At 47.0% G+C, this 12,763-nt stretch overlaps 1 protein-coding gene across 6 annotated transcripts in view; it reads right to left on the reverse strand.

Moving 5' to 3' along the window:
• LYN (LYN proto-oncogene, Src family tyrosine kinase) overlaps nucleotides 1–12,763 on the reverse strand; it is a 105,756-nt gene that overhangs the window by 43,463 nt on the left and 49,530 nt on the right. For 3 of the 6 annotated variants that reach the window (XM_032470299.1, XM_032470297.1, XM_014564643.2), the window contains exons 2-8: nucleotides 12,184–12,320; nucleotides 9,124–9,169; nucleotides 8,187–8,292; nucleotides 6,596–6,694; nucleotides 6,370–6,473; nucleotides 5,204–5,353; nucleotides 3,745–3,897 (exon numbers count right to left, since the gene is read on the reverse strand). In XM_032470299.1, the coding sequence (XP_032326190.1) occupies nucleotides 3,745–3,897; nucleotides 5,204–5,353; nucleotides 6,370–6,473; nucleotides 6,596–6,694; nucleotides 8,187–8,292; nucleotides 9,124–9,169; nucleotides 12,184–12,315 (790 nt within the window). In that variant the 5' untranslated portion in view covers nucleotides 12,316–12,320. The remainder of the gene's footprint in view (nucleotides 1–3,744; nucleotides 3,898–5,203; nucleotides 5,354–6,369; nucleotides 6,474–6,595; nucleotides 6,695–8,186; nucleotides 8,293–9,123; nucleotides 9,170–12,183; nucleotides 12,321–12,763) is intronic. The other 3 variants (XM_032470300.1, XM_032470298.1, XM_032470296.1) reach the window with 2 other exon arrangements.

Consider the following 12,763-nt stretch of genomic DNA (forward strand, 5'->3'; position numbering starts at 1 on the left):
AGCTGCCTCTCCCTGAGCGCCCACGAGCTCACACCCGCAGCTCCTTTGGACTGGACAGGCTGGGCGGGCAAATGGCACCTGGGGCACCACCATCGTGGGGCTGGTAAAGAGGTCACCAATCTACTTGCTAGGGGCCCTCAAGGAACTATTAAGAAAACACAGCGGGCTATCACAGTCTCTTTTCCCTCAGAGCGGTGACCTCCCAGACCAGCAGGTGCAGACAGCACGCAGTTCAATGCCTTTACCCTGGCTTCTCAGCCGACCACTAGGAGGTGGGACCAGGGCTCCACACCCCACTTTCCAGGTAGGGTTACTGCTTTAGAGCAGACAAGGACGCCCAGGAAGCTTCCTCTAATTTCTCCGCAAGACAGATATGCAACTCCTTTGCCAACAAATGTCCACAGGAAGGTCTAAGTGGATTATTTATAGTTTGGACTCATGATTAAAATTGGGGGAAAATCCCCCACTGAAATGGAGCTTCCGGTGACTACAGTCAAACATGGTGAGATGAAAATAATAATAAAAATCGACTGCACAGAGCCAGACTCCATGGGAAACGCTTCAGCTACATAATCTCATTCTTCCCTTCAGCAACTGATGGCATAGTTGTTTGCCCATTTTACTGATGAGGAAACTGAGGGCAGGGAGGTCAAATCAACTTGTAGATAACTTAGCAAGTGAGAGAGTTCAGGTCTCCGAAAGGCAGGAGCAGCTGGCTTCTCCACTGCCTTGAATGACTCCGGGAAGCTGCTTCTCTGATCAAATAGTGACAACCGCACTGTCTGACAAGTGCGGGAGATAATGGATGAAAATGTACCTCGATGGTGTAGCTGGGACATTCTTTTCTCTCCTCCTCCCCCTCCTCTCTCATCCCCTCACACACATGCAGGGAGGCAAGGTGGGCTTGGAGACCCAGAGGACAGTGAGATGTCACTGTGAACCCGCATCTTCCTGCCAGTAGGCTCAATGAAGAGACAAGGCTGGAAAGGGGAGGCCAGGGAGGCAAGGCAGAGTCCCCGGGTCCCAGAGTGAGCCAGGGGGTTGGAGCAGACGCGTGTTGGGGAGCGAGGTCAGAGCACAGACACCTGCAGCTTTTAGAGGAGTCGTGGCCTCTAAGAGGGCAGAGAATTCCAGTCCCAGGGAGTGCTGAAACCATCTGGGGAAACCGCTTTTGGATATTTACACAATTTTAAAGAATCTCCACACAGATTATTCATAAGCTACAACAGGGAATTGAAAAGTAACATTTATAAGAAAGAAATCTGGTGGATCTCCTTCAAATCAAACAGAACATAGGCAACAATGGGACCGACTAACACTCGGTGCCCTGGACGGGCGCGGGCAGACACAGCATTGCTTAGTACTCAGAGGCTACTCGTGCCCGCGGGCATGACCTGAGCGAGTCACCGCGAACTACGGAAAATGCAAATGAGGGATGTTCTACAAAACGACTGACCCGCCATGAAAGATGAAGACATGCCGGTCCAGATTCAAGGAGACTAAAGACAGGTCAGCTGAAGGCAGCCACGTGGTCCCAACAGCCTGCGGGACGTCGTAGGGACAAGAGGGGCAATTCGGATGCAGATTCTCTACTGGATGGGATGGATCAATGCGGAACTTCCTGACAGTGAGCCCTGTGTGTGGACGGCGGCCCTGCTCTCAGGAGATACCTGCCTAAGTATTTAGGGGTGAAGGGTCACCACACCTGCAACTTACTCGCAAGTGGTTCCACACCAACAATAAAATACGCTGTGTGTGTGTACGTATGAAAACGAGAAAGTAAATACAGCAAAATGGGACTGGTGACTCTAAATGAAGGGTATACAATTTTTTCTTTAATGGAGGTGCTGGGGATCGAACCCAGGACCTCGTGCATGCTAAGCACGCACTCTACCACTGAGCTATGCAACGCTTATTATACTGTTCCTGTCTCTGTTCTATGGATTTGGGAAAAAGTATATTAAAAAAGAAATGAAAATACCTCAGGAGGAAAAGGTGGCAATTTTAAAAAAACGAGCAGAGAACAGTTTGACAGTTCCTTGAAAAGTTAAACAGAAATACCGTGTGACCCAGCAATTCCATGCCTACGAGGATGTCTGTACCCAAGAGAAATGAAAACATCTGTCCACACGAATGCTCAAAGGAGCCTTATTCACAATAGCCCGAAGGTGGAAATAACCCAAATGTCCATCGATGGATGAACAGGTAAACCGTGGTACAGCCGCACAATGGAATACTGTTCACCTGCAGAAGAGGAAGAAATTCTGACCCACACTGCAACATGGGTGAACCTTGAGGATGTTATGCGGAGTGAGACAAGCCAGACACAAAGGGACAAATGTCTGCATGATGCCACTTACACATGAGGTCCCTAGAGAACCACATTCACAGAGCTGGAAAGTGTGTCCAGACAGAACGGTGTCCAGGGGCCAGGAGAGGGGAGCAGGGAGTGTCTGCTTAACAGGTGCAGCGTTTCCTCCCGGAGTGATGGAAATATTCCGGAACTGGATAGAGACGATGGTTGCACAGGAACATGAATGCAGTAAATGCCACCGAACTGTTCACGTTAAAATGACTGATCTTACATTACATGAATGTTACTTCAATAAAACAGAACAGGGTGGACAGAGAAAGGAGAGGGAGGCTGTGAGGGTTTGGGCAGCAGAGTGTGGACGGAGACACAGCCAGAGAGGGCACTCACGCCTGTGCGTCCGCTGACCGGACCGGAAACAGTGCCAGGGACGCACGCGGACCCCCGTGGAGAATGTGACTTGTGTAATTGTGAGTCGCCTGAAATCTGCTCACAAGTTCACAAAGACACAGCGCAGTCAGAATTAATTACGTGCTGAGTCATATTTAAACGATACTTTGGCTAAAGCAGCGACAACAGGAGAAAAACGGGCAAAGCTGTGATCCCAGGGGCCCAAGATTTTAGAAGGAAAAAACCCTCCCCTTCACAGACCCCTGGGCGTGAAGTGACCGCGTGGCGGCAGCAGGCTGAAGAGTCTCATCTCTGCTGGGCTGGCGCGGGACAGGTTTTAAAAGCCGCCTGCCCCGTCTCCTTAGAAATCAAGTTTGCTCTCACTGACACGAAGCTGGCGCAGAAAACACGATCCACTGAAAAATAGTTCTCTTATTACAAAAGAAAAGGGAATTCACATTCACTATAAAAACTTTAGAAAAGACAGGGGGGCGGAAAGAATTGCCCCAGAGAAAGATACCGCTAGAATTTCGGTGGCCCTCTCGCCAGCCTGAGAAGGTGATACTTAACAGGGAGCAACGACTCGTTAATGGTGGAACTTTGAGCATCTTCAGAAACTTCCTTGGTGAGAAACTGCAATAAATCTGAGGTTTCCTATTAAACCCACTAGCAAGGACGGTCCTCGCCCAGGTGTACCTTTCCCTGCGATGCACGCCCATTTCCTGCCCTCATCACGTGTATCCAGAGAATCTGGTGCTGAGAGGATCACCAAAGAGCAGGCCGAGCAACCAGGATAAACGTCCACCGCCCCCTTCCTTATAAACATCCTTCCTTAAAGAGAAACCAAGTCACAAGGAAGGGGAGCGTCTCATCATGTAGATTCTGTAGGCTAGTTCTTGGTACCAGCTGGACAGAGAGAAACAGAACTAGCGATGCCTCTGAGAAAACTTTAGCATCAGGCTGAGAAAACTGACAGAAACTGGCTGGAGCCCTTGTTGCCGCCGCCTCCAGAGTGGACCCTGGCTCCTGAGGCGCACACTCACCCATCCAGACTTCCCCGAACTGCCCGGCGCCAAGCCTTTTCACCAGTTTAATGGACTCCCGGGGGATCTCCCAGGCATCTTTGTCCCATGGCTTCTGTGGTTTGGGACTGATGCAGGCCTTCTCCAATCTTCTGCACAAGCCATCTGATTGCTCTAATTTGAAAGAGAAAAGAAAGGTGGAAAAAGTCACCCTTTGTGTTTTACCAGCATCTGTAGAGAAGTCTGAACTATTAGTCTTATCATTTCCAACTTGCTGAGGTCTACGAATCTAAAATGCTTATGAAGGTTATCGTCGGTGTAATTGTGACTTTTGAAATTCTTAAATGAAAGACAAGTTTAAGACATACTTGATTTTATTTATTAGTAATGCTAATCTATAAAAATAAAAACATCAACATGAACAGAAATACAAAGGCCGACAGGTTGTCACACTTAATAAAATACGATTTTAATTACTGAGCCCACGTAAGCTCTTCAGGGCACATTGGTGGGGACGTGGTCATGTCACCAGGGGTCCCCAGTCCCAGTACAGGGCCAGGCTTCCGCAAGCACTCAGCACACAGGCCAGACGAATAGTGGATGAGGTAACAGAGCAGGAGTGGGGACTCCGCAAAATCTGGGGTCCCTGCACCCTTCATATTTGAGGTCCTAAGCAAATTTTATAATGTGTGTTCCCTTCCAGCAGGTTGAAGAACTAAGCAGTAACAACAGCTGCCCATCACAACTGACCTCACACAGCGAATGAACCAAAAGGCTGGTCACGAATTCAGCTTAGCAGGGCCGGAGAGCTTGGAGACGGAGGACCACTGACCAGATACTTCCAAATATTTTGCTGTTATTGTTGTTGTTTCTGTTTTCTTTTACTGAGAGTATGCACTACTTTTACACGCACATACACGTCTATACACTGGGACACAGATCTACAAAGCTGCATTCCTAGTCCAAATATTTAAAGATGCGTTATAAAACTATTCACTATGTGAAAATAATGTTCACTTTTCTCTTTGTAATTTTGGGATATTAACTGTCACACAGCACGAACTAGCTAGGAAGGACTGGGATAATTATTCACAAAGATCAAACCTGCCTTTGGATGTATACTTATAGATCAATTTAGAACCAATTCTAGAATATGATCCTCCAACTTTATCCAAAGGAAATATGATGCATAAAAATTTTATTCAGCATAGTGTTGGAAGTTCTAGCCACAGCAATCAGACAAGAAAAAGAAATAAAAGGAATCCAAATTGGAAAAGAAGAAGTAAAGCTGTCACTGTCACTGCAGACGACATCATCCTATACACACAAAACCCTGAAGACGCCACCAGAAAACTACCAGAGCTCGTCAGTGAATTCGGTAAAGCCGCGGGACACAAGCAATTTTAATATAAAAAAGTGACACCATGTATTTATCACAGTACACGTACTTTTTCTTGTCCAGCCTCGCATGTTTACTTACTTTGGTAATGCTTAATCATGTCACTGATACAAGGAAAAGTGATTCGTGGGGAGATGTAATAACCCCCATTGTCCAGACTTCTAATTTTGTAGTGCTTAATAACGTCACCGTGCATGGGGTCATAATCTCTGACGGACAGAGAGAAACTGCCTGTGAGGGAAGAAGTGCAAGCAAAGATTACCCTTATATTTTATAAATCAGATTGGGATTACACACACCATGGTACACATTGTGCCATAAAGATACGCAAACTATAAATTAAGCATGTATATAGTGCATAAAGTCCTATAAAAATTCTACTTGATAAACAAAGCTAGCGTTTTGTTTGCCGTGAAGCTTACCAACACTTCTCTGTGATGGGTTTTTTTTTTTTTTTCATTTCACTGAATTGGAAAGTTATTCTGATTTTTCTTTCTCTTAAAATTTCAAGATTTACTCTAAATAATAATGTAAGAGGCTCAGTAAACATAAAGCACAGTAAAAAATGACCATAATTATGCCCGCTTTTATGTTACTTTTAGCAGCAAAACTAATCATCTGAGTTTGTTATTTGTTATATCAAACTATAAAACGTTCACTACCAGAACACAGTACAGGCATATCTCGGAGATATTGCGGATTCTGCTCCAGACCATCTTAACAAATACCTTAATAAAGTAAGTCACACAAAGTTTTTGGTTTCCAGGTGCATATAAAAGTTTACACCATATTGTAGTCTATTGAGCGCACAACTGTCTATGTCTAAAAAACAATGTATTTACTTTAATTGAAAAACACTTTACTGCCAAACATAGCTAACCATCATCTGATCCTTCAGTGAGTCACAGTAGTAACATCAAAGATTGCTGATCACGGGTCATCATCACAAATACAGTAATAATGAAAAAGTGTGAAATAGCATGAGAATTACCAAAATGTGACACAGACATGAAGTGAGCAAAGGCTGTTGGAAAAATGGCACCAATAGACTTTTCTGATGCAGTGCTGTCACAAACGTTCAATTTGTAAAGAAATGCAGTATCTGGGAAGCTTAATAAAGCGGAGCCCAGTCAAACCACGTCTGCCTGGAACTCTTTTTTTTTTGGGAGGGGGGAGGAATTCTAGAACGGTTTCTAAGGGTGATTTCCTAGACAGTGTTTTATCAGAGGCCTTATGTGACTTCCTACCTTTTAATGTTTCACTTTCTCTGATAAGAAAAGCTCCAGCACTGTTCCCCGGGGCCAGAAGCTGCCTTTCTGCATCTTTCCTGGTTATATCCTTGAAAAACCACCTAAAAAGACATGCGAACATTTCACAGGTGTTACAATCCAGCGAAAGACAAAGATGGAGAAGAGACAAGAAACCCAACGCGACACACACGGCCTCCCCAGACCACACCAGGCTGGGACTCACTCTTCCGTTTCCAAGGTGTTGACTTTGGCTACGTAGTTGCTGGGGATGAAGCCCTCTCTCTTGGTTGAAAGGGACTTCGCTTTCCACCATTCTCCTTGCCTGGAACAGAAACGCACACCAGAAGGGCTCGTATCCAATGACTCAAGAACTACATTGCAACTGTCTTCATGTGTTTGTTTTTGGGGGGTGAGGGAGGGTGGGGAGGATCCCTGGAACCCCAGAATCCAGGGACAAGGTACCCTCCTCTTGCTGAAATAAAGCTATGTTCAGTGACGGAAGCAAAGGGAAGCAGCCTCCCAGCTGAAGCGTGGGTCGCTGTGGTCAGAGTTGCCAAACAGGAGTTGGTGAAAATGGTTTCCATCCTGCAGTAGCAAAACATTCGCAACTTCCCCTGGGATACCTGAGAAGATGCTTGTGGTTCCTTTCGGCCAAACAAGGGGGTCAGAAATGGCTATCAGGGAATTAAGGACCACAGTTTCCACAATATAAACTCCTTTGCTAAAACATTTAGTTTCCATAGACAGACACCATGGAAAAATGAAATAGAAAACCGTAAAATAACCCCAAGCAGGCAGGCCTCGCCACCAGGCTCTCATCTTCTGCAAGAGACATGGGGTCAGAGCTGGGGAGGGAGGGATGGAGAGGTCCCCGAGAGCCTCAACTATGGTCCCCAGCAGATTCCCACACGCAGATGGGGGCCTCGTCTGCAAGACATGGACAGGCGCGGCTGACGCTAGGCTGTGGTCCTCTACGTGTCTGTGCCACATCTGTATATAAGCGCCATGCCGCCCTCACATCAACCCCATGACGGGGGTACCGCCGCTCCTGGTTCAGGAGAGAAGACATCAAGGCATAGAGCTCAAGTGGTTTGCCAAGGGCACACGGCTCCCGAGTGGCAAGGCCAGGACCGGGCTCACGTTCACGCCCAGCCAGGAACTGATAGCTGCGCTCGGCCACTCAACAGCTTATACTCATAAGGGTGTTCCTCCTCTGAACAGCCAAGGGTCCCCTGGTTGGCAGGCCAAGGAGACGACACATACAAGATTGGTAGGGAAGGAAGCTAGGATGAAGACACTGGAGTTCCTTATTCTCAGCGTGGTCCTGAGCCCTGCGGTCTGAGCGGGAACACAGGCTGTGAGTCAGCACGGAGGAGTCAAGGAAATGATGTCCTAGCGTCTTCACAGGGGTGAAAACTGCTGAGCAGGGACCTTCTCAAGATGACCGCTGGTTCAGCCAGGCACCCTGCTGAGTCACACCCAGCTGGACCCAACCACGTGGTCTGACTTTGAGTAAAATAGCCAAATAAAAATGGCACTAAAATAACATGCAGACTCCACATGGACTCAGAGTTCTTAAGGCAGCACAGATGGGTGAGGAAAGAAACCAGCACCTGTCTTCAAAGGGGAAAGTCTTGGGAAGGGCCCACAGCAAAGCATACAAGGAGAATCCCTCTGCCTGCTCCCCCGGGGCAGCAAGGAGGCTGGAGGCCTGGTGCCGCCACAGAGGGGCCGGAGGCCAAGCGAGGGGCCCAGGCTGCAGGACCCGGCGCCCAAGCGAGGGGGCAGCAGGCGCGGTGTGCCTGGGCACTTACTCCTCCAGGACTTTCATCTTCTCTCCTTTCTTGAAGGACAGGTCGTCTGGGTGGATGCCATCGTAGGGATACAATGCAACCACGATGTCTCCTTGCTCCTCGGGGTCTAAAAACCAAGAACGCAAGCAAAGACCTTTAAGAATCCATCTGTGGAAACATTTTAACAAATCGTCAACAACACAAAGGATGAGATGAGGTGCTGAGGGGAGGGGCAGCTGGAACGGACACGTGTTTCCTTCCTAGTGGGGCTCGGGGCTGGCGTGGTCCACAGTCAGCAAGGCACTGCACACACCGGGACAGGGCTTGTCACTGCAAAGCATGCAGACCTACGACCACAATTGTGTCCAACGTTATGTCTAAGAAATGAGGCACCTATGCTCAAAAGCTAAAAGGAGGAAACAATCCAAACACCCTCTGACGAAGGAAGGGATCGACAAAACGTGGTCTACACTGACAACGGAATATTACTCAGCCCCAAAAAGGAAGAAAGCTCTGACACATGTTACAATGTGGATGAACCCTGCAGACACTGTGCTAAGTGAAATAAGCCAGCCACAAAAAGACAAATCGTGTTTGATTCCACTTACGCGAGATCTTCAGAGTAGTCGAGATCACAGAGACAGAAAGTAGAAGGGTGGGAACCAGGGGTGGGAGGAGGAGGGGTGGGAGGAGGAGGGGTGGGAGTCAGTGTTTAATGGGGACAGAGTTTCAGTTTGGGAAGATGAAACCGCTCTGGAGGACGGAGGTGATGGCTCACAACACAGTGAAGGTGCTTTGTGCTAATGAACTGAACACTTAGACATGGTTACGATGGTAAATGCTATGTCACGTGTATTTTTCCACAATTAAAAATGTCAGCAAGTACCCCCAGGACAACTACTTTATCGAGGCTCTAACAGTAAAGGAAAGAAGCGACCAGGTTGTCATAAAAACGTACCTTTATTCTGAAACCTCTGTCCTGGTAAAAGCTGGGATTCCGCAACCTGCAAGAGAGTATTTGTTAGAAAAACCCTTGTCACCTTTAGCTTTTTATGCTGACGCTCATGTTGTAGGTGACACCATTTTCTAACAGTAGCACATGAGGTTTAGACTGGCTAACTTACGAAGCCGGAAAGGAGAGGAGGACAGAGGAGGGACCCTGCAGGGCTGCATCCCCACCTGCACGGCCCAGGGACCGGCTCTTCCTTCTCAAGCAGCCATTGGCTGGGGCGGCAGGAAACAAACGGGGCTCTGGGCAGAGGACTGCGAGCTGCTGACCCAACCATCTCCCTCCCTCTTATTTGCCAACAGAACCCTAATGCTATTCAGGGAGGCAACGTGCCCAGCTACGTGCCTTTGCTTCCCGGTTCTCCAGCCTCCTACGCAGATGGGGGCGGGCGTGCAGCCACAAGCAGGTCCTTGTGGGGCTTCGGGGCCACCTCTCCTGCCCCCGCCCTCCTCTTTCTGCTTAGAAACAGGTGACGGCAGGGGTCTCTGCAACCAGGGAAACCAGTCACAGGCAACAGCAGAGCCAAAGATGGCGTGGCCTGCGGCCCTGGTGACTTCGTGGAAATGCCACCTAGCCCAGGACTGCTGATCTCCACGCCTCCCAGACTTGTTTTAAAAAACTGCAATCAGGGCTCGGGGCCTAGCAGCTGAGGCCAAGTCCTGACGGACCCAGCTTCCTGTGGCTGACCCGAGTCCACCACGGGGACAGACGGCACCCCTGTTACTTCAGTCGGGAGTGAGTTATCAGGAAGGGTCTGGTGGCACAAAAGGTCACCTCATTACCTTTTAAATAAGAGTACTTCTTCCTTCGGTGACCACGGGGGGCCGTATGAGACCTCTCGGGTCTCTTGTAAGGAAGGTACTGTCGGAGGCTTTTGCCCACAAATCGTGTTTCTCTTCGATTAAATTGATTTAATGCAATAGGACCAAGACAGTTTGTACTGACATTTAAATTTCTGATGAACATCAGCCCATAAAATCTCCAGCTGTGTGTGAAACGGGGGAAGGGGGATCACATTTTTTTGGTATCAGAAAGTCTTGGGTCCGTCTTATCCTTATTTCAAGAAGTTTTATACTGATTTTTAAGCTCATTTGGGTTTGTATAATCAGGATGTATGATCGACTGTAAATGAGTTAGAGGAGATAAGGTGAAAATGAGACACTAATGAGATCACTGCAAAAGCAGCAAGCTGATTTTCAAAGATCAAAGAGTCCTTAGATTACAAACGCTCTAAGACGCTTTTCGTAAGACCAGAACACGCGGGTGCACTCGGCTGCTGTCACTACTCTTGCTCTTTAAAATGTCTTTTCCGTAAAGTGCCGTTGAATTTGCATCAGTGCAGCAGCACCATCACGTCGTATCTCCTGGAATCAATCCAGGGGTGCATTCTGGGCACACCTGGCGGGAGCCGAGCGTTACCTGCGGCCGTGGGATGAGGCCCAGCTCACCGGTTCATAAACATAAGCAAGGGCGCCTGTGACCACAGGAGGCACAACTCAACCCTCCCGCGCACACGAGGGGGCTGAGATTCCAACATGCTTACGACATCTGCTTTCTAACTTAAGTTTTAACCTCCTTTACCCTTAATAAGAGGAAAAATGGTGTGTACGTTTGTACATGTTTCCTACGCTTTTCGGAATAAAGGACGTCTTCTTTCATCACTTAAAAAAAACACGACACTAGGGGTTTTAAAGCATGTAAAATCTATAGCACAGGACACCAGAAAAAGCCAGATCGTTTTTACGAGCTCTTTCGAAGTCTATAATAAGAAAACTATTTGTGACTCCAATTCCTTGTATCATTTCATTTCCTATGAACCATATTTACACAGTACAGCTCCACGTCTATACCTGTTTGTGTGATGTGTTTTTAAATATTATACATATTTGTGATCACTAAATTATTAAAGTTATTCATAATCTTATACATTTTGAGTTTCTATGTATAAAATTACAGTGTCAGTTTATCTAGAAATATCTCGTATGATAATTAATAGCATAATATATTCTACCCTCCAGCTCTACTTCTTTTTAAGAAGGCCAACAGTGACTTACTAGAATCAACAATGACCTGCGACTCCGACAAAGGTCATACCTGCAGGATACTGGGGAGGTGGGGGAGAGGGCTGGCAGAGGGCCTGACAACAACGCACTTCTAGAACGCAAGGCATTTAAAAACACGTGAGATCAGAGAAATTATGAAACCTCTGAATGAAGGCATTTGGGCCAACCTGGGATAAGCCCTTTCAGCTTAAACGCTGAGGAATTCCGTAAAACCCAGGCAATGGGGGGCGCGCACATATACTGTGAGCGAGCAGATGGAAAGGACGTGAGGTCTGAAATAAAGCGCATTTAAGGTTGTAATTATCCAAAGTTCGGTTCCCCTTTTGCGTGGAATGTGATACTGGTTCTTCCTTTGGCAAGCATTTCTCAAATGCATCAAAAAGACACATCATTCATATAAAAATGTTGGTACAGGTGTCTGTCCAAGGTTAGGGGGCAGAATTAGGTGTGGTGTTTTTAATCTTTTAATTCTCTATGATAAGTCATGAAGCTTCAGTGCTTCCACTATTTTGAATTAACCACAGAATGACGAGGTGGGATAATGCTGGCCCACCAAAGGACACAGCGGCACCTGTTTGGGCTTCTGACTTGCATCCAGCATTTTCGTCTGCTTCCAGGCGACTGCCCTAACCTCACTACCTGCCCTGACTCACACAAGCTCAGGTATGTCTTTACGGAGAAAGAGTGGGTCTTCCCACCAGGTGACTATCTCCACACATAAGAAGGCAACCAAAGGCCCCTTTATTGGACAATAGGTGGCCTGGTTATTCCTAAAACACTTATAAGCTCTTTAAAGGGTTAAATTACAAAGCATACTAAAAATTATTTGAGGCCCAGGTAACTGACACGATCTTTTTGCATGCACATAGTACAGATTTGGCGTTAAAATTATGCAGCTGTGCTCTGATCCTGCTGTGGGAATACTCCCCTGAGACTATCTACTTACTGGCCTTTGCTGTTTATTGGACGTTGGATCTCTCACATAAATAGTTCGGTCAGTATTACGTACTGATTGAGTCTTCAAATCTATTCCGTCGCCATTCAGATTGTCTTTCCTTTTTGATTTTATACATCCCATAGTTCCTGTTGGAATAGAAAAGCAACAGCATTGTTTTACCATTCTAGAACCGGCTTCAAGCCACCAAAATCTCTCCATTAATGAAGGGTTAAAAGAATACACTTTTATTCTTCATCACAGGTGGTTTAACAAACTCAAAGGTTGACACTGCTCACAAACTGGCTGCTCGTTCATTCAGCTATTCATTCACTCAACAACTGTTTATTAAGCATGAGTTTTATGTTGGCAAGACATACTGCCTGCTCTAAAGACATTCATATTCTTGTGGCAAAGATGCATGAATTAAAATGACAATCCAATGTGGCAAGTCAGTGACAGAGGATGCACAGGACATAGGAGACACATGAACTCCAGCAAGAGGAAAAACATGTGGTCAGGGAGGGGGTGTCCAGAGGCAAACGCTGTGAATCAAAACGGGAGTGATGTCAGCCAGGTGGCAAAGTCAGCA

The sequence above is a fragment of the Camelus ferus genome, chromosome 29, assembly GCF_009834535.1.
Source record: "Camelus ferus isolate YT-003-E chromosome 29, BCGSAC_Cfer_1.0, whole genome shotgun sequence".
Classification (NCBI taxonomy): Eukaryota; Metazoa; Chordata; class Mammalia; order Artiodactyla; family Camelidae; genus Camelus; species Camelus ferus.